The sequence below is a fragment of the Mesocricetus auratus genome, unplaced genomic scaffold (assembly GCF_017639785.1).
Source record: "Mesocricetus auratus isolate SY011 unplaced genomic scaffold, BCM_Maur_2.0 Super-Scaffold_100010, whole genome shotgun sequence".
Lineage (NCBI taxonomy): Eukaryota > Metazoa > Chordata > Mammalia > Rodentia > Cricetidae > Mesocricetus > Mesocricetus auratus.
Window position 1 is genome coordinate 80,117,016 of NW_024429194.1, and position 26,944 is coordinate 80,143,959.

Here is a 26,944-nt window from a genome sequence, read left to right on the forward strand (position 1 = left end):
CTAAATGTAATTGAATGTTTACCCTTTGTTGCTCTTGGTTCCACCTAACATCTTCCAAATGTTCTAAACATGGGGAAAACCAGGACAGTTTCCAGCGAAGTTTTTTTTGGCAGCTGAAAGCATGAACCCTGTAGTCTTTTACCCTGAGTCCCTTTTGATACTGGTATTTTCCTGTCTTCCAATGATTCCCTCTAATCCATATCTGCATTTATTTTATTTTTATTTATTTGTGTGTGTGTGTGTGTGTGTGTGTGTGTGTGTGTGTGTGTGTGTGTATTGGGGGGTTTCAAGACAGTTTCTCTGTATTGTTTTGGAGGCTGTCCTGGAACTCGCTCTGTAGACCATGCTGGTCTCGAACTCACAGAGATCCTCCTGCCTCTGCCTCCTGAGTGCTAGGATTAAAGGCGTGCGCCACCAGCGCCCAGCTATGTCTGCATTTAAAGCAAGCAGTATCTGGTACCTCACAAGTATATGTGCCATCATGACGTAGACAATCAATGCCTTGAATCAGCTGATTTATATCAAAATGACATCTACTTTCCTGTGATTGACAGGACCATAAGCACTTTCTTTGCTCAACCCTTGGCCTGTCACAATTTTCCTCACTGTCTAGAGACCTTCAGTACTTTGATATTCTGCCTCTCATATTTCATTTAAACAGAATCGTTTCTGCTTCTCTAAATTCTTGAAAACCACCCATCTTCCTCCACCTCCCCCATATCCTGATCTCTTCCTTTGTTTTTCTTTTTTCTTTTTGTCTTTTTTCTGAACTTGTTTAAAGGTCCTTGTTGACTTAGTGTTAACCCTCATCCTTCATTTTCAGTTCTCCACTTTCAGTTAAGGAATTCTGTGAGTGATGGAAACCAGGGTGTCAGGGATGCAGTACCTGATCTGGTATGTGTCTGGTGAGATATTCTCCTGGTTTAGTATTCTAAAATATTAAATGCAGGAAATGCAGGTTGAAAATTGCACATATCTACAAATAAAGTATTTGGGACTGGATATAGTGACATGCACCTGTAATCCCAGCAATTGGGAATTGAAAGAAAGGGAATATAAAGTTTGAGGTTAACTGTAGTTAAATAGCAAAATCTTGTTTCAAAAATATAGGAAAGCATGGTCTTTGCTCTCCCTTATTAAAGAAATACCTATTAAGAATGTTCTCTTAGATCAAATGTATACATTGACAATCTTTCTCAGGAGTGATAATATGTAAATCAGGGACTGGCACTTGGAGCTCTCATAGGAAAGTAGCGTTTTCATGTAAGTTTATAATATAACATGGTATTCTTTGGTCTAATTACATAATGAGTAAAGCCACTTTTTCATTATCTGTATTTACAGGGAAGTGGGAAAAGTACAGAAAGAAGTTGTAATCATTCAGGGTTCTTTGGAACAGAAGCTACTAGAGAAGCATAACTTGCTGCTGGATTGTAAAGTTCAAGACATTGAGATAAGTCTTGTGCTGGGGTCATTGGAGGACATCATTGAAGTGGAGGTATGTAACCAAAAATATAATGTGTGATGTCTTCAATTGCTCATGCTATGGCTTTTTCTAGCTCCTTCTAAGAAAGGAAAAGAAAAAAAAATGTTGTGGCAGAGTTTTGAGGTAGATATTAAAATATTAAGATGAATTAATGTCTCTACTTCCTGAGTGCTGGCATTAAAGGCATGTGCCACCCCTGCCCAGTAATCTCGTGCTTTTCAATGTTGTAACCTCAAATGACATCACTTAACAATCTGCTACCCTCTGGAGAAATTACTTTACCAGAATCTCATCTTCTGAGGTTAACAGTGCTTAAGTGTTGGCAGTCTGGTATTAGCAGTCCTCCACTCCAGGCATCTCTCACCATCCTGTCCCACCTAAGGGAGAAAAAAATATACTGAGAAGTTTGTGGAATGCCTAGTCCAGGCATAGAAACTTGCTAAAGACTGATACCTAGTCACTGGACCATAGATGCTTCTCTTCCTATACCTCACCACCACAGCATAAGGAACTATTTACAGTAGCTACTTTTGCTCAGCACATGTGTGGCTATCAGGAAAAGTATCAGAACCAACATCAGACTTCAACTAAGAAATGGTTGGGCTGTTGGTATTATCAGGATAGAAATTAATGACAAGTGTGAGTAATAAGCTGAGAACTCAACTAGATAGTGTTTAAGCAGGATAATATAAACAGATGGAGATTTTAAGCAGAACCAAAAGAAACATAACAGAAATGAATACTTTGTATGGGCTTACTAACAGATTAAACATAGCTAAAGATCTCTGAGCTTCCCTGCCCTATATGAAATGACAGACTATGCACACCCCCATGGAGGGCCTCACCCTCCCTGGGGAAATGAGGGGATAACAGGGGGGGGAGGGCTCGGGAGGGAGGGAGGGAATGGGAGAGGGACCTGGAACTGACTTGTGAAGCAACCTTGTTTCTTATCTAAATTTAAACTGGAAAATAAAATTTAAAAAAAATCTCTGAGCTTAAAGATGGCTTTATAGAAACCCCCAAACGTAAAAAAAAGAAAAAAGAAAAAGAAAAAAAGACAGACAGAAGGAGATTTTCCAAGTACTCTGGGAAATTTACAAAAGGTAGAAAATATGTGTACCAAGAAAGAAGAAACAGGTAACAGTTTCTTCCCAAGAGAAATACCGAAAGACCATCAGGTGGAAAATGGGAAAAAAAAAACAGAAAAGTATCACAGCAAAAAGAAGCAAACACTTGCCACGCAGTGGTAGTACACACCTTTAATCCCAGCACTCAGGAGTCAGAGACAGGCGGATCTCTGTGAGTTCAAGACCAGCCCAGCCAGGTCTGCAAGAGCTAGTTCCAGGACATCCTCCAAAGCCACAGAGAAAACTTGTCTCGGAAACCCCCCGCCAAAAAAAGTTGCAAATACCATGCAGTACTAGCCATGAATCCTTGATGGAAGAGACAGAGCAGAAGCAGCCCTGATTTAAAAAAAACAAAAAAGAAAGAAAAACTAGCATCTTGCTTAGGACAAGCCCACAAAGGATCTCCAAAGCGTAGAATCCTATTGGGGATTGATTGTAGTGAGATAAGGACTGCTCTATCATGGTCAGTTAGCAAAAGAAAGTAAGTCTGTTTTGTTACTTCCCATGGATTCAATGCCATCTTGAGAAGAAACCTATTTAAGGCTGAGCTACTTTGGGAACCTGAAAATAAGAATAGTCACAAGTAAAGGTGTCTGGAGACAACTTCCCATAGCTTCCACAGAGGGAGACATCCAAGGAGGCATTGTGGAATGGAGGACTAGATGCTAACACACCAGAAAGTTTAGATGGTATGAGGCTTAACTCAGGCAATGAAAAGGACAGTAGGGGCTGGAGAAAAGGCTCAGCAGTTAAGAGCACTTGCTGCTCTCATAGAGAACCAGGTTCAATTCCCAGCACCGACATCAGGTGGTTCCTGACCTTCTTTCTGTAACTCTTGTTCCAGAGGATCCATTGCCTTCTAATATCCACAGCACACACAAGGTATGCATACATGCCTGCAGTCAAGACATTTACACATTTAAAAAAAGAATATAATTGTTAGTGTTCTGTTGCTGTAATGAGACACCATGGTCATGGCAGCTCCCTCACCCCCAGAGTTTCTCTAACAGTTCTGGCCATCTTGGAACTCACTTTGTAGACCAGAATGACCTTGAACTCAGAGATCCACCTGCCTCCCAAGTGCTGGGATTAAAGGCATGTGCCACCACAACCTGACTGATCATAGCATCTCTTATGAAGGCAAGTATTTCACTGAGGCTCATTTACAGTTTCATTGTCATTATGGCAGCTTATAGGCAAACATGGTGCTAGAGAAGTAGCTGAGAGTTGTACATCCAGACCCACAGGCAGCAGGAAGAGAGACTCTGGACTTGGAATATGCTTTTTGAAATCTCAAAGCCCACCCCTAGTAACACACTTCCTTCAACAAGGCCACCCCTCCTAATTCTTTCAATTTGTGCCACTCCCCGATGACTCAAGTATTCAACTTTATGAGCTTATGGGAGCCATTCAAACCATCACAAAACGTAGTAATTTTTAAAAGAAAAAAAAAGTGCAGTGGTTGATAGATCTGCTTTTGATGGCAAGAAGCTGAGCCCACCACCTGAGGACAAGTGAAATTGGACCAGCCCTTAGAGCTGCCTATCTTCCATGAAACTTACTGTTGATAGGACTGAGAATTCGGAAGCTCCAATGCAATATCTCATATCTTCAGCCTTTCTCTCAGCAACATCTACCAGGTTTTGAAAACATGGTGACCCAAAGTCAGGAAGAAAAAGTCACTTTTTCTTATACAGATCCTTCCTGGATTATAATGTATATATTTGTAACTGATATAGGTGCATTACTACAGTATAACATTCAGAAAGGAGACCCAAGAGCTGGATGTGGTATAATAGATGCCTTTAATCCCAACACTCTGGAGACAGAGGCAGGGGATCACTGAGTTTGTGGTCACCTTGGTTTAACATAGTGAGTTTCAGGCCACCCAGAGTTACATAGTGAAAGCCTGCCTCAAGAAAGAGAAAATGGAAAGAAAGAAAAAAAAAAGGAAACCAAGAAAGTGTTTACCTCTCCAGTTGGAGGTGTGAATCTGGGATATTGAGGCCTAAAATGAGGCAGACTAAAGTTGAAATAGCCAACTTTACTCAGAACATCAAATAATTTATACTCCGGGTTAAGAAGAGTCACCCCAGTAAAGTGTACAATCACAAGGAAAAGCTGAATGTGGTGAAAAAGTTTTTTCATAGAGGCATATGAATAAAAAACAGCTGGAGGAAATTCACTCCTATCCACTACACCTGGGAGGAGCACAAAGACACATTCCAAGAACAATTCTGTGTTTTGAAGAAACAGATGTTTTCTCACAAGCACTCAGAATTCTCACATGACTCTATTCTTGAACTGTGTTCCCCCAGAGTAGTATTATGTGATGAGGAAGGGTGGGATGCAGGCAAAAGGACATATGAGAAAGGATATAGAGCTAATAATTTTCCTACTTTCAACTTTGTCATGGTGTTGTTTTGTCTTATATGTGTGTGAGTAGGTGTCTATAAAAATATAATCAATAGTGAAAGTGTAAAACTGTATCTAGCTGGTCCTAGCAGTGCACACCTTTAATCTCAGCACTTGGGAGGCAGAGGCAAGCAGATCTCTAAGTTAATGGTCTATGGAGTTAAGTACCAAAACAGCTAGGGATGCACAGAAAAATCCTGTCTCAACCACCATCTCCAACACACCAAAAAAAAAAACAAAAACTAAAATATATAGTGTTTGTGACTAGGCAAGTGTTTGAATGACTAGCTAAATCTAGTTGTGTGGTGGTTTTATTAATAAGTTCATTGCAGTTTGTTTCCAGTAGAAAGAAAACTGATATAACATGTTTTGGCATGATGATTTTCCTACATTTGGGCAATTCAGTTATTATTAAATGAATAAATGATACCAGTAAAAAACAGAATGTGGTAGAAGAAGGAACTGAGGTTAAAAACTAAAGGAATAGAAAAGTCTATTCAGTAAAGCTTTATACATACCAATACTAAACTTGCTGAGAAATAAGGAAGGACATTCTCAAAAAGCTTCAAAAAAAATAAAACACCTCAGAATAAACTGAACCAAAAATGTAGAAACTTCTACAGTAAAAACTTGAAAATTCTGAAGAAACTGAGAAAAGAGAGTTGAAGACATAAAGACTTTTATGCTCATTAATCACAATTAATATTTTGGATATGGCTATCATACTTGAAAGCAGTGTACAGATTCAATGCAGTTCCTATAAAAATTTCAATGATATGCCTTACAAAACTAGAAAAATAAAGCAATCCTAAAATTTATATGGAAACACAAAAGACTTAATAGAAAAAGCAATCCTAATCAGAAAACGCAGTGTTGGAGAATCACAATACCTGATCTCAGGTTATATGATAGAGCCATAATAAAGCAGCATGCTACTAGCATTAAAAAAAGATTCACAGGCCAATGGAACAGAATAGAGGATCCAGAGGGAAACATGCACATACACTTTAACTGCCTGATTTTCAGTAAAAGGGCTACACTCAAACATTGGTGAAAAGACATCTTCAACAAATGATACTGGGTATTTATTATATGTCACTTTCATAGTGGCTACCATAAAAAACAAAAAAATAAATGGTGACTAAGGCTTGTGAGGATGTAAGGAAAAGATATCACTTTATACAAAGCTAATAGAAATGTAAGCTAGCATACCCACTGTGGAAATATGTATATAGGTTCCTCAAAAAAAGGTAAAACAACAAAAACCCAACCATAGGATACAAATATGCTGCTACTCTGTATGTACCCTGAGGAATCAGCATACCACAGATGTACTTAAATATCTGTGTTTATTATAATACTGTTCACAATAGCCAACATATGGATTCAGTCTAGATTATAGTCAATAAATAAATGGGTAAAGAAAATGTATATGCACACACAAAAGTTTAACTATAAAGAATGATATATCATTTGAAGGAAAATAGAACTTGAGATCATGACATAAAATAAGTCAAACAGACAAATGTCATATCTTCTCATACGCAGTAGAGTCACACTCATGAGATGTAAAGTTTCTGCAATACATTTAGTATTCAGTTTAACTTGCATTTGAGCTGTTTTGAGAAACTAAAGTGTAAACTTAATTCAGAAAGTAGTTTTATTGAGTTTACGTTGTTAAGTCTACTAAGGGATAAATAAGGCTTTTTCCATTTTGGTTTTTTTTTTTTTGTTTTTTGTTTTTGTTTTGTTTTTACGAGACAGAGTTTCTCTGTATTGTTCTGGAGGCTGTCAGTCCAGCCCAGCCTTGAACTCACAGAGATCCGCCTGCCTCTGCCTCCCTAGTGCTGGGAGGCTTTTTCCATTTTGTAAGTTTTGTTTTTCATCATCATTATACCAACAGCCAAACAATAGTTGAATAAACAGTAATTTGCTTCTCTTTTAAAAATGTTTTTATAGATATTGACACCTTCTAACAGGAAAAAAAAGAAGACCTAGTACTGAGTGTTGATGGTGGATCTTAGAGACCTATGGGAAGGAAGGGACAGCTTAAAGGAAGGCATCTGGGAAGTAGCTGAGGTGAAAATTGAGCAGATATTCAGGGTGGGCTGTACTGACGGAAGTATGTCAGCCCTGAGAGTGGCTCCCACCTGCTTTGTCAGTAAGGTTGTGTGCTTGCAACAGAGTGAGCAGAGGACACTGGTGCATGGTTATGTCAGGAATGACTGAGACCAGGCCTTTGTGGCTGGTTGGTTGCTATACAGGGGTTAACTTTTGATCTGAATGACTCAAGAAGGCTATTCAGGCAGTGTCTATTTTTCAGTTAACTGAAACAGAAAGTACCCAGGCAACAGCTGATATCTATGAAAAAGAAGCATCCATCCAAGTAGACTACAGTCCTCTAAGGGAGGATTTGAAGGTAATTTAAAGATTTGTTTGTGACTAACAGTAATATTGACTATTAAAATCCTACAGAGTCATTTCTGTATGGTAAGTTTAAAGATTTTGGGTGGGTAGTTGGTAGAGTTTGTTGTTTTGTGGGGGAAGAGACATCAAAGGGAAAAAGGAAAGTTGGGGTGGTGATTACAAATGCCTACAATCCCAGAATTTGAGAGGTATACAGGAGGATCAAAAAATTGCTGTCAGCTCCTATGTCATGAAATCCATCTCCAAAACCAAAATAGGAGCTGCAGAGGTTATTAAGTTAGTAAAGCACTTGCCAAGAAAACTTAATAACCTAAGTTTGGTTCCCCGGCACCCATAGAAAAAGGCCAGGGCCATAGGTTTAAGTTCGTGATCCCAGAACTGGGGAGTCAGAGACAGGTAGGTCCCTGAAGCTAGTCTAGCCAGTCAGTAATGAGCTCCAGGTCCAGCGACAGATCCTGTTTCAAAACATAAGGTGGGGAGTTGTAGAGATGGCTCAGTGGTATGAGTACTGGCTTCTCTTCCAGAGGACCCAGGTTTTGTTCCCTTTACCCACATTGCAGCTAACAAGCATCTGTAACTCCAGTTCCAAAGGATCCAATGACCTCTTGTCTCCATGGGCTCTGCATGCAAGTGATATACAGATACACATGCAGGCAAAAACACTTGTAAATTTTTTTTAATCACATAAAAATAAGGTGGAGAGAAACTAAAAAAAGATAAATGAAAGACCTCGGCATCAAAGCGCTGGACACGGAACCCAACCCTCTGCCCAAGAACTGGGGCCAGACCGCTGGATGAAAATGCAAGAGGTGATTTATTGAGTGCACAGGCACCTGCGGATGCTACTCCAACATAGGTGCAGAGCATACCGGGCTTGCAGGGAGCACAATATTTATAGAGTTTTAATAGTTACATAAGTATCATCATAGCAACAGGCATTTCATTGGCTCATCTTGGGGGCAGTGGTAGTTCCCACGGACTAGGTTTCCTGGTATTACCTCATGAAAGACCCCAGCACGCTTCAGCAATTATTATCCGGGTTCCATGACTGCTCTGGTGACCATAGACATCCTGTTTGAAGCGCCAGCTGGATGAGATCTGGGTTTTTTTCATTAGGCAAAGGCCTGGCCTTGTTTTTCTTTTCCTAGGGGGCCCTGGGTAGGGTTCTTTCATTCCCCCCTTGTCCTTGTGCATAGGTAGAATCTTATACCTATTGTCCAGCCCTCTCTACTTAAGGTTTACGGTTCTGTCTGTTTGAGGGCATGGTATTGTTGAGTTAGGACTAAGGTGAGAATGCAGGGCCCAAAGGTTAGGGGGCCCATAAGAGTAGAGACTAGTGTGGCAAAACGGGGATTTGTTAAACCAACCCTCATACCAGTATTGTTGGGATTTAAATGTCCTCTTTGAGGGCAGCACATAAGCCTCCCTTTCTAAGAAATAGGAGGTCTAGTCCTCTTCTATTCTGTAGGACCACTTTGGATAATGAAACCAAAAGGGCTCTAACTGATTTTTCTAAAGCCTGTAGATCCTCATTCATGGCTGCCTGGAGCTGCGTATTCTGATTGCTCTGAAGTAAGGCAGTGGTCCCGGTCCCTATACCAGCCGCTATTCCCCCAATTCCCAGGAGAAGAGCTAATATTACTGAAACAGGTTCCCTTTTAAATCGATAACGATTCTCAAAGTATCCTAGCACAGTCTCTGAGGAGTGGTAGGTAATGTGGGGCCATAGCTGGACAAGTACACAATAATCAGCTGTTACGTTAAGAACCGACACTGAGACACAAGAAGTCAGTCCCGTATTGCAGGCCCAATAAGTCCCATTAGGGCTGGTCAGGTATGAGTTGCTGGGAGTTACTGAGACTGTACGGTTACACAGTTTTTGAGACGATGTGGGAACATTTCCAAGACATAATTCTTGTCCAGTCACCTGGGGCAGAGTTAGTCGCTGCATCGGGAAGGGGGAGATGTGTAGCTGATAAGGTCAGAGTCCAATGCCAAGCCCTCATAATAAGGGGGAGCCACTGTTTAACAGAGCCAACGATCCTCCGCCTTATCAGGATGGGTTTCGTTTAAGGCTTGGTGGGATCCTCTCATCAAGTTTAATAGTCTTCCAGTAGAGCCGAGCTTTGGTCTAGGGTGTAGAGTGGCTAGGGAGGCTCTGGAATGGCCTACCCTGCTGGTTAAGTAGCACAGAGTTTGGCCCAATAGAGGCCACAGATGTGGGGGTAGTCAGAAGTACAGTATAGGGTCCCTTCCAGCGAGGTTCTAGGTTCTTGATCTGGTGTCTCCGGACCCAGACAGTGTCATCAATCTTAAAGGGATGAGGTACGGAGAGTGATTCTATCCCTTTCTGGTAGGCCGCTGCTATTGGCTTTCAGACCTCCTGTTGCACCAACTGCAGGGCCTGCAGATGGGCCTGCATGGAAGAGGAAGTGGCAAAATCAGAAATATCAGTATCAAAGATGATGGCAGGAGTTGGGGCCCCATATAAAATTTTAAATGGAGTCAGACTACGTGGGCCAGGTGTGTTTCTGGCCCAGTATAAGGCTAGAGACAGGAGTTGTACCCAGTCTTTAGAGTCAGTTTCAAGTGATAATTTGGTTAAGACCTCCTTAATTGTTCTATTTATTCTTTCTACCTGACCTGAACTTTGGGGGTCTGTAAGCACATTGTAATTTCCAATCAATCCCCAAGAGCTTGGCCACCAACTGACTCACCTGGGAGACAAAGGGAGGCCCGTTATCCGACCCTAATGCCTGTGGCATCCCATATCTGAGGAAGATTTCTTCCAGAAGCTTCTTGGTGACCATTTTTGTGGTTTCGTGTTTGGTGGGGAAGGCCTCCACCCATCTGGAGAAAGTATCTACAAAGACTAGTAGGTATCTGTAACCATACATCCCAAGCTTGATTTCCGTAAAATCGACCTCCCAATGATTCCCAGGGCGATGACCTCGGAGGCGCTTTCCTTGACCAATTTTGGTATCCCCTGAATCGACCTGCACACAGACCCTGCAATTTTCAATTACTTGTTGCAGCATCATGTCTTTCTGTGGCAGGTGCACGCTCATGGTTCCCCGCTTTAATAGGGTTTTTAATCTTTTGCTTGCTCAAGTGGGTTAACTTATGAAGGCATTTAATTAACTCCTTAGAACAGTCTTTCCTTGGTGAGCACAGCAATTGTGGACTGAGTCATAGTCAGCTCCTAATCTCTGGATGAGGCCCAGGTCCTCGTCCGTATCAGGGACTGATTTGCCAGTTGGCACGACGACAGTTAACAGTTGAGGCCCCAGCGCCGCCTGCTTGGCCGCCTCGTCGGCTTGGCGATTTCCCATGGCCTCGGGGCTGTCCCCTTTTTGATTCCCTAGGCAGTGTATTATGCTTAATTTCTTTGGGAGAAACAATGCTTTTATTTTTATTCTTGATCTCTTTGTCTTCTGAAGTTAAAAGTCCTCTTTTCCCATGTATGTGGGCTGTAGCAAAGGCATACCGGCTATCGGTGTAAACATTGAGCTTCTTACCTACTGCCATCTGGAGTGCTTGGGTTAAGGCAATCAATTTCGCATGTTGAGCAGATGCCAGCTGGAAGTGCGCTGGCCCAGATTACCTGGGCAGCATCCGCTACTGCTGTTCTGGGCCGCCGCTCTCCGTTTAATAGATAGCTGCTGCCATCCATATGAAGTGGCAGTTGTGGGATGCAGGCCCTACTGGCAAGGGCAGCAGGGTCGCCGGGTTGAGGGTGACGACTGGCCCAAACTGGATCCTGTCAGCATCCAGGAGCAGGAACTGGTAGTGGGTCAGTCAGTCGAGCGTTGGACAGCCAGTGGTCGGGAGGCTGGCAGACCAGAGACTCAATGGCGTGTGGTGCCAAGATAGTTAATGACTGTTCCAAGGTTAATTTAGAGGCATCTTTGGTGAGAACAGCAATAGCAGCTACCATCCTCAGGCATGGAGGCCACCCTGATGCAACTGGGTCCAGCTTTTTTGATAAGTATGCAATAGGGCGCCTCCAAGGTCCGAGTCTTTGCAATAGGCGCACTGGTCTCGATCCACCCAGGGCCTCCTTATATCTCCCTTCCTTTCCTATCTCCCTGTGCCTGTGTTATTCTGTACTACGGTGGCCAAGAGTCTACTAAGCTCCCTATAGCATTTTTGATCTCTTTTTTTTTTCTCTTTTTTTTTCCTGCAATTTTTTAAGTCTTTCTAGCTTTTCTTTCGGAGTCTCCCTTTTATTGAAAACCTTCTTTGCCTCTTTCAATAAATCAGGCAAGGTATAGATGCTCCAGAAAGGCAGTGGGAGTCTTCTCCATTCCCTGACTAACTTGTCTTACCTGAACCAAATTGGTAACTGGTGGTAAAGACGTAGGTGTCCCCTACCTTCAGCCATGTTGAAGTCACACTCGGGGCGGGTTAAGGGCATAGATTTCGTTGGGGAGTTGAGTGGGTCACCCGTCATTGCCCGGGACATTTTTCCTGGCTTCCAGGAACACCCTTTGTTTTTCTTAAGAGTGCCTGTAAAAGCTGCTGACAATCGTCCCATGTGGACTTGTGGGTTATAACCAAATTTGTGAGAACCACCGGATCCTTGGAAAAAGGGGGATTGTGAGATTTCCAATTCTATAAGTCAGAGGTGGAAAAAGGCCAATACTGGTATTGGTTCCCCGTCCCCGCCCCCCCGGCCCCCGTTTGGCACAAGGGGAAAGCTCTAGAGGTTCCCTCCCTTGACTGGGTGAGTTCCCTTTTCCCTCTCAGCCTCCCATCTACTGGAGAGTCTGATTCCTCCTCGCCCAGTGTGGGGGTGGTGCTATCCAGACTTTTTCCTTCCCCCTTCCCCTGAGCAGCTTTGGTGGGAAGTGGTGGAGCTGGCTGATAAGGTGGTGGTTCCTCGGTAAGCAAGTCTATGAGAACCGCATCATCTGGGGGTAGTACAGGTTTAGACTTGACTCAAAATACAAAGACAAGCAGACGAACAGGACAAGTAACATAATTCATGACCAGACACGCTGCGTGCTTTCGGCAGAGAACCGAAAGTAAATACTCAGAGGGATACTTAATGAGCTCCAAACAAGTGAGTCTGCCAGGGTAGCAGGGGAGAAGTCTGGGCTCGTCAGCCCCTTCTCAAGCTGCCCTAGTGCGGAGACCAATCAACATACATATACATAACAAAGAACAAAGTGGACTGGGTGCCGGCTAGCTTACCTCCCGGTGGCACTGGTGGTTCTAGGGCAGGGATCTCGGTGAGACCTCCAAATGAAAGACCTCAACATCAAAGCGCTGGGCACCGAACTGAACCCTCTGCCCAAGAACCGGGGCCAGACCACTGGATGCAAATGCAAGAGATGATTTATTGAGTACACAAGCACCTGCGGATTCTACTGCAACATGGGTGCAGAGCATACCGGGCTTGCAGAGAGCACAATATTTATAGAGTTTTAATAGTTACATAAGTATCATCATAGCAACAGGCATTTCATTGGCTCATCTTGGGGGCAGTGGTAGTTCCCACGGACTAGGTTTCCTGGTATTACCTCATGAAAGACCCCAGCACGCTTCAGCAATTATTATCCGGGTTCCATGACTGCTCTGGTGACCATAGACATCCTGTTTGACATTCTGTTTGAAGGGCCAGCTGGACGAGGCACCTGGTCTGGGTTTTTTTCATTAGGCAAAGGCCTGGCCTTGTTTTTTTTTTTCCTAGGGGGCCCTGGGTAGAGGTCTTTCACAACCAGTCAGTCTGTGGCCTCTACACAAATATGTGCATACACCACCAAACATCTGTATTTACAGTGTTTCCAACACCAGACAAGTAGCAGTCCTTTAGTTCTCTGAACACCAACTGGAAATATTAGAGTTTAGTTCCAGTCTGGCACTTCCTTGTCTGGAGTGTCATCAGATTCCACAAGGTTAGAGCATAGACTGCCTGCCCCTCAGATGTAGTAATTTGCTAGAATCACATGTAGAATTCAGTGTAATAATTTATTATACATTTACCAATTTTTAATGAAAGATATAACATGGGAAGAACCAAGTGAAGGGGATACATAGGATAGGAATGAAGGAGTTACTGAGTTGAGCTCCCATGCATTCTGGCTCGTGTTTTTTTAATGTGTATGGGTGTTTTATGTATGCTTGTATACCACATATATGCTTGGTGATCTCAGAGGCCAGAAGAAGGTGTCAGATCCCCTGGAACTGTAGTTACAAATTATTGTGAGCTGCCATGTAGATGCTAAAAATCGAACTCAAGTCCTCTGAAGAGCAGACAGTGCTCTTAAAAACTGAGCCATCTCTCCAGCCCCTCTGTGAGCTCTTTTAAGGCAAAACTAAATAGTTTTTATGATTGAAGGTTCAATGTCTAACCCATAATAAATGACCAGTACTATTTTTAATGAACAGAAATACAATGAATTTTCATATTTTGGACATGACTATAATCTGGAAAGGTAAAGAATGTTCCCAGAGCATCATGATACAGTATTGGAGCCAAGAAAGATACAGCTGGGTAAGGAAACTGCAGACACAGCCTGTGTGACTGCAGTTCCAAGCCCAGAATGGCTTCCAAAGGGAGCAAGGAGATGCAGAGGGTTCAAGTAGAGTCAGATAGCATTCTTGCCAGGTGTAGTGGCACATACCTATAATCTCAGCATTTGGGAGTCTGAAGCAGGAGGATCAATAAAACTTTGATGCCTGTCCAAGCTACATGGTGAATACCAGACCAGCCAGGGCTATATAGCAAGACCCTGTATCAAGAAACAAGGATAGATGGGATGGGATGGGATGATGAAGGATGGAAGGAAGGTAGGTATCAGCAGTCTTAGGCCAGCAAAGTATCTCACCAGATAAAGGCACTTGTCACCAACCATCATAACTTGAGTTCATTTCCTGGGTCATACATAATGGAAGAAGAGAATCAGTCCCAAAAGCTGTCCCTTCACTTCCACACATGTGCTATGGGAGATATGCTCTCACATACAAAGAATGATAAATCTTATGCTTGGGCCTTACCTTTGAATGTTAAAGGCATGCCAGTCAATTTTGTTCTTTGCTAATGATAGGCCCTACAATCAGATAAGGAAGTAGCAGACCATCTTACACTTCTTCTAGAGCAAGTAGCATCCCAAGAAAATACTCTACTGAAGACTTCAGCTCCAAACCTACGAGCACAAGAGAACTTAAAGGCTGTCAGAGACAAGTTTCAAGAGTCTGCAGATGGTAAAATTTGAGTTTATAGTTGTTAGCAAGATGATATTCTTGGGTGTTTCATTTCTGTATGTGCCAAGAACCTCCTTGCATTGTATCTTTGTTTTATTAACATGTATTTTTCTCTGACTTACATTAATATGTTTTTTTTTAATACTGAAAGCCAAAATGTCTTCCTTTATGAAGAATGTTCTGTTTTTCTTTCTCTGGTTTTTGGTTTTTTCCGAGACAGGGTTTCTCTGTATTGTTTTGGAGGCTGTCCTGGAACTCGCTCTGTAGACCAGGTTGGCCTCGAACTCACAGAGATCCACCTGCCTCTGCCTCCCGAGCGCTGGGATTAAAGGTGTGTGCCACCAATACCCAGCTTCTGCTTTTATTTAAAAATAGGTTTATTAGGAATTGGGAATATAGCTCTGTTGGGAAAATAATGTACATGAAACCCTGGGTTCTATTTCCAAATCCTAAAAACTGTATTTAGGCATGTACCTATAATACTCTAGAGGTAGAGGCAAGAGCAGCAGAAGTTCAAGATCACCCTCAGCCACATAGTGAGTTTGAGACCAGCCTGGCTACATGAGACTCTTGTCTTAAAAAAAAAGTAGGTTTTTAATCATTTTAAAACATATAATTAAGATTTTTCATACCAGAAAATAAGTATATTAAATACACTGTCAGGATTTGTTAATAATATTTCAACATTAGCTCTACCAGGGAAAGACTCAGTTGAGTTTAAAAGATGTGTTTTCAGAACTTTGTAACAGTTAAGGTATTTTGAAGGTAGATATAATCAAGACAGCCAAACTCAAAAATCGGTTCTATAAATACTCTATAATTTAATTTTAAGAGAAGTCCCCAGTGGTCTCAAAATTAACGTGTTTTTTTTTTCTTAGCTTTTGAGGCCAGCAGAAAGGAAGCCAGAGTTTGTAGGCAAGAGTTTGAACAGGTGAAAAGACGGAGATATGATGCTTTCAGCCAGTGTTTTGAGCACATCTCAATCTCAATTGATCAAATCTACAAGAAGCTTTGCAGGAACAGCAGTGCCCAGGTGTGTTTTTCAACCCGCAATTCCACAGGAGCTTAATGATTTAGTGTTTGTTGTTGTTTTCTGGTGAGAAATAAATGGCCACTGCACTATCCTTGATGATGTAGGTGCAAAGCCACTGTAGGAAGATTCTGGATTCTACCACTATCCTGACAGCATGGACAGCCAGAGCCACTTTGGGCCTATTCTTCCACTTGAAACATGAGTGGGGTTGGATCATTTGATTTCTAAGTTTGTTTGTTTGTTTGATTGATTTTAATGCTGAAATCCTATTGACTGCTACTAAATTGACTTTGTGGAACTACTGATCTCTGTGGTAAAGGTGGGATCAGAGTAGAAGAAATAGTTGTGTTGATCAAAAGAGAATGGAAGACTAAAAATTGGGATCAAATCCAGATAATATCCATTTGAATGAATCTCTTGACCCATTGTATTACCCACTCCAGTTGTATTATCAATAGCCACAGTAAATACTTGGGGAATTAAATATGGAAAAAGATATAGTTCAGAGCCGGGCGGTGGTGGCGCACGCCTTTAATCCCAGCACTCGGGAGGCAGAGGCAGGCGGATCTCTGTGAGTTCGAGGCCAGGCTGGACCGACAGCCTCCAAAACAATACAGAGAAACCCTGACTGGTAAAACCAAAAAAAAAAAGATACAGTTCAGGATTTATGTACCAGCTCTGCTTGGGCTCACTTTATGACTAAGATGATCCTACTTCTGAATTTTAGAATTTCAACTAAACATAACTTCTTTTCAGTAAAATAAGTATATTAACTTATTGAAAACAGAATTCATACATACATCTACAGTATATGGTCCATAGTAAATGCCAGCTAGATAGACCAACAAGTAAGTTGATAGATTTTTTAACTCTGGCATCTGCTGCTAAGGTTTGACTGGAATTATGGTGGAAAGGCCCAGGCCTTGGATATATTGAACATTCTCTTTACTTCATCCCAGATAACCCTGATGTCTATGGTTAAATATAGAATTAAATGTATTTACAGGTATTAACATTTTTCCATCAAATTTGAGGAAAACCTAACCAAGAGAAAGAATTTTTTCACTTAAATATGGTGCCACTCAACTTGAAATGTATTGTTTACTTTTCTAATATGGCTAAATAAATGTGTTTCAGGCATTTCTTAGCCCAGAGAACCCTGAAGAACCTTATTTAGATGGAATTAGCTATAATTGTGTGGCTCCAGGCAAACGGTTCATGCCTATGGACAATTTGTCAGGGGGAGAAAAGTGTGTGGCTGCTTTGGCTCTTCTGTTTGCAGTACACAGGTACGGTCACAGGAAGTTACCAAGTACATCTTTATTCAGAAAACTATAATCATTTTTGGGTTTTGTTTGGGGGAGGGGTTGTTTTGGTTTTGGTTTTGTTTTTTGTTTTTTTGGTTTTTTTTGAGACAGGATTTCTCTGTTGCTTAGGAGGCTGTCCTGGAACTCTCTGTAGACCAGGCTGGTCTTGAACTCACAGAGATCCACCTGCTTCTGCCTCCTGAGTGCTGGGGATTAAAGGTGTGTACCACCACCACCCAGCATATAATTATTTTAATAATATTTAGCAAAGCTATTTTTAAGTAATATATTGAAGTTTGTTTTAGATCCATAACAAGTTAGAAAATCTATAAGTACAGTCTTTGACAAATGTTGACAAATAGCAAGTATTATTGGATAATCCACATAGGATATCAAGATTGCCAAAAATAAGCAATAAGCAATGACCTAATTTTATCATTTTCCCTGGCCATACTCAGAGCTCTGCTATGTAATGAAAGCAAAATATTTTTTCCTTTAAAAAAGGGAGTGGGGGCCGGGCGTTGGTGGCGCATGCCTTTAATCCCAGCACTCGGGAGGCAGAGGCAGGCGGATCTCTGTAAGTTCGAGACCAGCCTGGACTACCAAGCGAGTTCCAGGACAGCCTCCAAAGCCACAGAGAAACCCTGTCTCGAAAAACCAAAAAAAAAAAAAAAAAAAAAGGAGTGGGGAGCTTAACATCCTCATTTCCACTGATGATAGTTATACATCTCCTTGAAATATAAATCAAGAAACAAAAGTTAGGTAAAATAAAACAACAGCCTTCAGCATTCACAGCAGGTGGCAGCAGTGTGCATGCTGCTCTCTTCACATCACTAAGAAAGAACATAGGAATCTGACTTCTGTTCTCAAGAAAGGAATGGGACAGCCCCCCCCCCCAGGAGAGGTACAGAGAAAAACCATGGTGGGCTGGGAAGGACTCCAGGTGCAGGATCACAGCAGAATGAGATTCTTATTAGGTAGCTCCCTATCCTTTCACCCTATTAAATATTCACACTTTCAGGTACGGTTGCAGGCTGGGTGGAGATTCCTGTGAACAAAACAAAGTCTCTTCCTTAAAAATACTTCATTTTGCCCAGCATTGGTGGTGCCACACGCCTTTAGTCCCAGCACTTGGGAGGCAGAGGCAGGTGGATCTCTGTAAGTTCCAGGCCAGCCTGGTTTACAAAGTCACTTCCAGGACAGCTAGGACTGTTACACAGAGAAACCCTGTCTTGACAATCAACAGCAACAACAAAAGAATAGCAAATGTGAAGACCCTGCATCCAAAGTGGGCTTAGCATGTGTAGAGGATACTTTATATGGTGGTGATAGACACAGGATTAGGATGCTGTTGTAACAAGCAAGGTAAAAGATTGTGGTGGCTTGGTACAGTATGAGAGACAGAGGTTGCTAACAGGCATGGAATATGAAGATGTCAGTATTGACTCCATGGGTTTAGCCTAAATAACTATAATAATTGCTGCCACTAACTGCCCACAGGAGAGAACAGGTAGAGGGGAGGGGGAGATGATGGCTTAATACTCATGTGGGATCCAGTATGTAGACATGTGAGAAGCGAGCTCAGAGCTGTCATGGAAATGTGTGAGAGCTGGCATGGTGGCACCAGAAGTCTCCCAGAATTTCTAAAAGTACTGTTACTCCTTGCCTCTCTCTAAGTCTTCATAAAACAAGTAAGGAAGTTGTTACTCATGTGCATGTAATTTTTTTCTAGTTTTCGGCCTGCTCCATTCTTTGTATTAGATGAAGTAGATGCAGCTCTGGACAATACTAACATTGGCAAAGTAAGTATTTTTCTGCTTTCAATTTATTTTTTTTCCCCACTTTGGTTTTTCAAGATAGTGTTTCTCTGTAGCCTTGGCTGTCCTGGAACTTGCTTTTAGACCAGGCTGGCCTCTAACTCAGAGATCTGCCTGCCTCTGCCTCCTAGAGTACTGGAATTAAAGGTGCATGCCACCACTTCTACTTTCAATTTCTAATTGAACATTTTTGTTCTAGTTTTATTCTGTTGCTGTGACAAAACCATGGCCAAGAACAACTTAGTGGAGAAAGGGTGCATTTGGATTATACTATAGGTCATAGTCCATCATTGAGGAAAGCCAGGACAAACACACAAGTATAAGCTTGAAGAAACCACGGAGGAAGGCTAGGCCGTTTGATGGCTTTCTTGCCAAACAAAATAAAATGACAAATGAACAAACCACTCAAAATTTGGGTACAGGAGAACTAAGACTCAGACTTTTGTCTAGTTAAGATAGTACTTGTCGGCCGGGCGTTGGTGGCGCACGCCTTTAATCCCAGCACTTGGGAGGCAGAGGCAGGCAGATCTCTGTGAGTTCCAGGCCAGCCTGGTCTACAGAGCGAGTTCTAGGACAGACTCCAAAACAATACAGAAAAACCCTGTCTCGAAAAACCAAAAAAAAAAAAAAAAAAAAAGGTACTTGTCAAGTCCCTAAGATTGGTCTGGGTCAGAGTACACGGTCCTAATTGGTCTGAATTCAGGATAACTATGCTTCTGAAGTACCATCTATAGAGAATTAATGAGACTGAAAAGCCACATTTACAGAAAGGACTCTGGTTTTAGAGGCCATGGCAATAGCCATGATGCAGGAATGGAAGTCTTGAACTAGAGTTGTGATGTGACAGTCTGGATATAAAATGTCCGCTACATAAAAGCCGTGGCACTGGAAAAGGATTTTCTCCAATTGAGGTTCATAGAGGAAGCTTTGAAAGGGTAGAGCCTTAGTGGAAAGATGTTAGGTGATTCCAGGCATGCCCTTGAGGATACTAAGACCTTCCTCAGACCCTATGCTTCTCTGGAATTACAGATGTGTACCATCACACCCCAATTATTTTAGTTACTTCCTTAGAATTGAGCTTCCCCAAGGAGCCTAGAATTCATCTTTAACTAAGACTTGATTTTCCCAGTCTTTAAGCTTTGAGTTACCAACTCAAATGTGATTTTTAAAACAAAAAAGAATCATTGGGATTGACATGTGAAGCAACCTTGTTTCTAATTTAAATTTAAAATTTTTAAATTAAATAATGTTAAATAAATATGGAAAAAAATCATTGTTCCCAGAACCCAAAGGAGGCTTTGCCTTGCTGGTGAAATGTGTGCTTTTTATTTCCTCCCAGGTTTCAAGTTACATCAAAGAGCAGAGTCAGGAACAGTTTCAGATGATAGTCATTTCCCTAAAAGAAGAGTTCTACTCCAGAGCTGATGCACTGATTGGCATCTACCCAGAGGTAAGGACACAGGGGCAAGGACAGGTGCATTAACTCCTGTGACCCTGCCAGCCTTGGGATTCCACATCCATGTAATCCAGGAGTTTGCACACACTATTGGTTTCCACAGTGGGTAAATAGAAACCAAATGACTTTTAAAGAGTAAAATTTATGAGTAATTACTCAGATACTCTCCTTGACAGAAAGATTTAAGACATTTTAAGTGAAACAAGGAAATTAAAACTGTAGGTCATGGCCCAGCAGAAGACTCAGCAGGTTGATGTACTTGCTACCAAGTCTGTTGACCTGAGTTTGATCCTCCAGACCTACGTGATAGAGGGAGAAGACCAACTCATCACACACACACACACACACACACACACACACACACACACACACACACAGAGAGAGAGAGAGAGAGAGAGAGAGAGAAGAGAGAGAGAATGTGTGTAGTAAAAATACCTTTAAAACAGAAGGATAGTGTGGTAGTTGTATTTTGCAAAACAGCAATATATAGTAACATAGAACAGACTGTTACTACTGTGCTTCTCCTTTCTAACTTGTGAATATTTTATGCAAAAAGTTCACTCAGCACTTCAAGGGCTACAGGAACACACCTGTCTTAAAGCCATTCAAATAAATACTTAGCTCAAAAACTCTTACCAGCACAAGCTCCATCACTCAGACTCAGAAGACAACTGAACCCTGAAAGTTGTCCTTTAAGCTTCACAGTTGTACTGTGCATGTGAACGTGTGTGCGCGCACACGTATACACATACACACACACACACACTAAAATTTTTAAAACCTGAGCGAAGGAAGTAGAGCAACAACTCAAGACCTTCAGTTTTTAGGCAGTTCCACTTTAAGCTAAGATAAAAATTAATTTACTGAGCTAGTTGTGATAGTGTATGCCTTTAATCCCAGCACTCAGGAGACAAAAGCAAGCAAATTTCTCTAAATTTCAGGCCAGTCTGGTGTACAGAGTGAGTTCCAGGATAACCAGGGATACATGTAGAAACCCTTTCTCAAAAAACAAAGAGGATAACTAATCCCTTTTAAATGCAAATCAAGATTAATTAGTGACCTCACTTTGAAAAGTACCTCTTTTTCTAAGCAGGACTGCTGACTTAAACTGCCCTCCCTCCCTTTCAGCATGATGAATGCATGTTCAGCCATGTGTTGACTCTGGACCTATCCAAGTATCCAGACACTGAAGACCAAGAAAGCAGCAGGAGACGCCGGAAGCCCAGAGCGTCACAGTCTCCACAGTCCCCTCAGTCTCGTTAGACATGAGCATGTCTTTGAATATCCGCCAGCTATAGGAGCTATACCTTGACCCTGTCAGTCTGTTTAGTCCCATGTGTCATGGAAGAAAGTTTCTTAGTTTTAGTAAAACATGCTATAGCCCACTCCAGTTAAGGAGTGCTCAGCCCCAATCCTGTAGAGGTTTCCTATTGGCAACATGAGGTGTGTGGCTTTCTTTTGAAATAAATTTGGTTTTAAAATTCTGAATTCGGCAGCATCTTTACTCTGGTTTTTGCCTTGTGTTTTATATTTAAGGGAAACAGCTGATTTGGGGTTTTTATTTTTGTGGTCCTAGAGATGGAATCCAGGCTCTTGTGTAAGTGTTCTACCACTGAGTACCTTTTCAGTCTTGATAGTTTCTAAAGATACCAGTAAGCTAGGCGGTGGTGGCGCACGCCTTTAATCCCAGCACTCGGGAGGCAGAGGCAGGTGGATCTCTGTGAGTTTGAGGCCGGGCTGGACCGACAGCCTCCAAAACAATACAGAGAAACCCTGTCTTGTAAAACCAAAAAAAAAAAAAAAAAAAAAAAAAGATACCAGTCATTGTGCAGTTAGCAAATTGGTGAACCTAGCTTGTATGAGAAATTATTTCAGAGGGAGTCTGTGTCAGTATTGAAAACAGAGGTAAAATAATTTCACAAGTTTTAAAAGCAGAACTTTTTTTTTTTTGGTTTTACAAGACAGGGTTTCTCTGTATTGTTTTGGAGGCTGTCGGTCCATAAAAGCAGAACTTTTGATGGTGAAACTGAATCATCTGCTTTAGTGCAATCCTAATTTTTCTAGATCTAGTTTATCTTAAGGATGGGATGTACAAAACTATAAGGCATTGCCTCCTAACAGTGACTTCATGCAAATGCTGTTGCAAGAAAGAAGGTAGACAGTTTTGAGCAGTGCTTGTTCCTGTTTCAAAATGGAACAAAAGGACTCCACAGATCTTTATGGAAGTCTGCTTTAGTCCAACAGCTGACCCAGGAGCTGCCTCCTGAAGCCATGGGTCACTTCTGAATAGAACTTGTTTCTTGTATATAGAACATGCCCTATGCCTACTTAGTAGACTGAGTCACAAGATTTAGTTCCACCCCACATACACAAGCACACACAAAATGTAATGTTATTGAACTATATACTCCTCAGAAAAGCAGAGATAGCTTTTCTGTACATTAGGTGGTTATGAAATACATAAATGCTACAATTAATAGTCAATTTACCCTGAAAGAGCCCTGATGTTAACTTAGGGGAAAAGTGGATATGAAGAGGCTGTCTGAAGCTCAGTCTACTGTGGAGGAGGCTTGTGGTACACATGGGCACTGGAGAGCTCCTGAGGTTTAGGGAGCTGCAGAGTGAAGACTTTGGAGTATTCTCAGCTCCAGGGAACTGGGTGCAATCTGTAGCATCTACTTACAACAGGATCAGCAGACTTCTTGAAGAAACAGTTTTAGCTTTGGTGAGTCTACAAAGAGGTTCTCTGGTAGTTCATATAAAACACTTGACTGACTAGCTCTGGGCAGTAACCACCAGACAGGGCCAGAGCTTGTCCGCTAACTTTGTGTTTCTCACAGCAAACACCCTGTGCTAAGACTGTTTCCTTCTAATACATGAATCACATTGGAATAAAAGAACATTCAAAACACACCACAACAAAAGACTGAGCAGGGATGGCCCAATCTCCCCAGCCATGGTCCAGAGCAGAGACTGTGAGAGAGATGACCACATCAAAGAGGAGATGGCAGTAGGAGCAGAGTCTGCAACTTTGGTGGATGAACCAGAGTCCATGGTGAACCTGGCATTTGTCAAGAATGACTCCTATGAGAAGGGACGGGATTCAGTGGTGGTGCACGTGTATGTGAAGGAGATCTGCAGGGACACCTCTCGCATACTTTTCCGAGAGCAGGACTTCACGCTCATCTTCCAGACCAGGGATGGAAATTTCTTGAGGCTGCATCCAGGCTGTGGGCCCCACACCATCTTCCGCTGGCAGGTGAAGCTCAGGAACCTTATTGAGCTAGAGCAGTGTATGTTCTGTTTCACGGCCTCTCACATCGATATCTGCCTCTGGAAGCGGCAGAGTCAGTGCTGGGGGGGACTGGAGGCCCCAGCTACACGAGGTGCAGTGGGTGGTGCAAAGGTTGCCGTGCCGACAGGTCCAACTCCTTTGGATGCAACCCCTCCAGGAGGTGCCCCCCACCCCCTAACAGGCCAGGAGGAAGCCAGGGCTGTGGAGAAGGAAAAGCCTAAGACCCGATCTGAGGACACAGGGCTTGATGGTGTGGTGGCCCGAACCCCTTTGGAGCATGTAGCTACAAAGCCAGAACCACACTTGGCCTCGCCCAAACCCACATGTATGGTGCCTCCAATGCCTCATAGTCCGGTGAGTGGAGATAGTGTGGAGGAAGAGGAAGAGGAAGAGAAGAAGGTGTGTTTGCCAGGCTTCACTGGCCTTATCAATTTAGGGAACACCTGCTTCATGAATAGTGTCATTCAGTCTCTGTCCAACACTCGGGTACTTCGTGACTTCTTCCACGACCGATCCTTTGAAGCTGAGATTAACTACAACAACCCACTGGGGACTGGTGGGCGACTGGCCATTGGTTTGCTGTGCTGCTCCGAGCCCTGTGGAAAGGCACTCATCAAGCCTTCCAGCCCTCCAAGCTAAAGGCCATTGTGGCAAGCAAGGCCAGCCAGTTCACAGGCTATGCACAGCACGATGCCCAAGAGTTCATGGCTTTCTTGTTGGATGGGCTACATGAGGACCTAAATCGGATCCAAAACAAGCCCTACACTGAGACTGTGAACTCCGACGGACGTCCTGACGAGGTGGTGGCTGAGGAAGCGTGGCAGCGACACAAGATGAGGAACGACTCATTCATTGTGGACCTGTTTCAGGGCCAGTACAAGTCAAAGCTGGTGTGCCCAGTGTGTGCCAAGGTCTCCATCACTTTTGACCCGTTCCTTTATCTGCCGGTGCCTTTGCCACAAAAGCAAAAGTTTCTCCCCATCTTCTATTTTGCTCGGGAACCCCACAGCAAACCCATCAAGTTTTTGGTGAGTGTTAGCAAGGAGAACTCCAGCGCCAGTGAAGTCTTGGATTCCCTCTCTCAGAGTGTCCATGTGAAGCCTGAGAACCTGCGACTGGCTGAGGTAATTAAGAACCGTTTCCACTGTGTTTTCTTGCCCTCCCACTCACTGGACACTGTGTCCCCAACTGACATGCTCCTCTGCTTTGAGCTGCTGTCCCCAGAGTTGGCTAAGGAGCAGGTAGTGGTGTTAGAGGTGCAGCAGCGCCCCCAGGTACCCAGCATCCCTATCTCCAAGTGTGCAGCCTGCCAGCGGAAGCAGCAGTCAGAGGATGAAAAACTGAGGCGTTGTACCCGTTGCTACCGTGTGGGCTACTGCAACCAGTTCTGCCAGAAAACCCATTGGCCTGACCATAAAGGCCTCTGCCGCCCTGAGAACATTGGCTACCCCTTCCTGGTCAGTGTTCCTGCCTCACGCCTCACTTATTCCCGTCTTGTCCAACTCCTAGAAGGCTATGCCAGATACTCGGTGAGTATTCCAGCCACCCTTCCAGCCTGGCCGGATGGGCTTGGAATCACAGAGTCCTGGCTGTACCACATTGCTTTCAACCAACTCCCTGGAGGCTGGAGATAGTGAGAGAGAACCCATTCAGCCTTCTGAGCTCCAGTTGGTTTCTCCTGTGGCTGAGGGGGATACAGGGGCTCCCCGTGTGTGGGCACCCGCTGATCGGGGTCCTGTACCTAGCACCAGTGGAATTTCTTCTGAGATGCTGGCTAGTGGGCCTATTGAAGGTTGTTCGTTGCTTGCTACTGAGAGGGTGTCCCGGCCTGAAGCTGCTGTGCCTGGGTACCAACACTCAAGTGAAGCCATGAATATCCACACACCCCAGTTTTTCATCTATAAAATTGATGCATCAAACCGAGAGCAGCGGCTTGAGGACAAAGGGGAAACACCACTGGAGCTAGGTGACGATTGCAGCCTGGCTCTGGTGTGGCGGAACAATGAGCGCCTACCGGAGTTTGTGTTAGTCGCCTCCAAGGAGCTGGAGTGTGCTGAAGACCCAGGCTCTGCTGGTGAGGCTGCCCGTGCTGGCCACTTTACCCTGGACTAGTGCCTCAACCTCTTTACTCGACCTGAAGTGCTAGCGCCTGAGGAGGCCTGGTACTGCCCACAGTGCAAACAGCATCGCGAGGCCTCCAAACAGCTGCTGCTATGGCGCCTACCAAATGTACTCATTGTGCAGCTAAAGCGCTTCTCCTTTCGTAGTTTCATTTGGCGCGACAAGATCAATGACTTGGTGGAGTTTCCTGTTCGGAACCTGGACTTGAGCAAGTTCTGTATTGGCCAGAAAGAGGAGCAGCTGCCTAGCTATGACTTGTATGCTGTCATCAACCATTATGGAGGCATGATTGGTAGCCACTATATTGCCTGTGCACGCCTGCCCAGCGATCGCAGTAGCCAGCGCAGTGACGTGGGCTGGCGCCTGTTTGATGACAGCACAGTGACAACAGTGGACGAGAGCCAGGTGGTGGCACGCTATGCTTACGTGCTCTTCTACCGACGGCGGAACTCTCCTGTGGAGAGACCCCCCAGGGCAGGTCACTCTGAACACCACCCAGACCTAGACCCTGCAGCTGAAGCTGCTGCCAGCCAGGCTTCCCGGATTTGGCAGGAGCTCGAGGCCGAGGAGGAGATGGTGCCCAAGGGGCCTGGGCCTCTGGGTCCTTGGGGGCCCCAAGACTAGGTGGGGCCCCCGCCACGTGGCCCTACCACACCAGACGGGGGCTGTCTCCGATACTTTGTCCTGGGTACTGTGGCGGCTTTGGTGGCCCTTGTGCTCAACGTATTCTATCCTCTGGTGTCTCAGAGTCGCTGGAGATGAGCTCATCTGCAGGCGCCTCTTGTGAGCTGGCCTACCTGCCTGCTCACCAGGCCACGCCTACCTTTGTGGTAGGGAACAACTCTGGGCTCTGGGCCTCAGTGTATGTATCTGATGGGAGATCTGTGGGGACTGCAGCCTCTGCAGGGGCAGAGTATCCTAGGGTATATGTCCATCCAGTTGTCTGTTCCTCCTGTTTCTCTGACCCTTGTCCTAGGGCTTGGCCCTGCTGCAACTATTTCCTGTATTTAAAGTGTTAATAAAGTGAGTATTCAGGCCCGAAAAAAAAAAAAAAAAAGACTGAGCAGGGTGGTGGTGGCGGTGGCACACACCTTTAATCTCAGTACTTGGGAGGCAGAGAGAGGTAGGCAGATCTCAGTGAGTTCGAGACCAGCCTGGTCTACAAGAGCTAGTTCCAGGACAGCCTCCAAAGCCACAGAGGAACTGTCTCAAAAAAATGGAAAAGAGAAAGGCTCACTGCTGAACCTGTAA

General features: G+C 43.6%; 2 protein-coding genes across 3 annotated transcripts in view; both read left to right on the forward strand.

Moving 5' to 3' along the window:
- Positions 1-21,762, forward strand: part of Smc1b (structural maintenance of chromosomes 1B) — a 59,011-nt gene extending 37,249 nt beyond the window's left edge. For both annotated transcript variants that reach the window (XM_040754035.1, XM_040754036.1), the window contains exons 18-25: positions 1,345-1,498; positions 7,352-7,447; positions 14,508-14,664; positions 15,543-15,697; positions 16,835-16,986; positions 18,737-18,806; positions 20,161-20,271; positions 21,406-21,762. In XM_040754035.1, coding sequence (XP_040609969.1) covers positions 1,345-1,498; positions 7,352-7,447; positions 14,508-14,664; positions 15,543-15,697; positions 16,835-16,986; positions 18,737-18,806; positions 20,161-20,271; positions 21,406-21,540 — 1,030 coding nt within the window. In that variant the 3' untranslated portion in view covers positions 21,541-21,762. The remainder of the gene's footprint in view (positions 1-1,344; positions 1,499-7,351; positions 7,448-14,507; positions 14,665-15,542; positions 15,698-16,834; positions 16,987-18,736; positions 18,807-20,160; positions 20,272-21,405) is intronic.
- On the forward strand, positions 21,716-26,729 carry LOC121142973 (ubiquitin carboxyl-terminal hydrolase 19-like). The gene is given in 4 exon segments (XM_040754239.1): positions 21,716-21,720; positions 23,212-24,143; positions 24,146-25,103; positions 25,105-26,729. Coding segments are annotated over 4 exon segments (3,108 nt in total). The 3' UTR covers positions 26,318-26,729.
- The last annotated feature ends 215 nt before the right edge of the window (positions 26,730-26,944 follow it).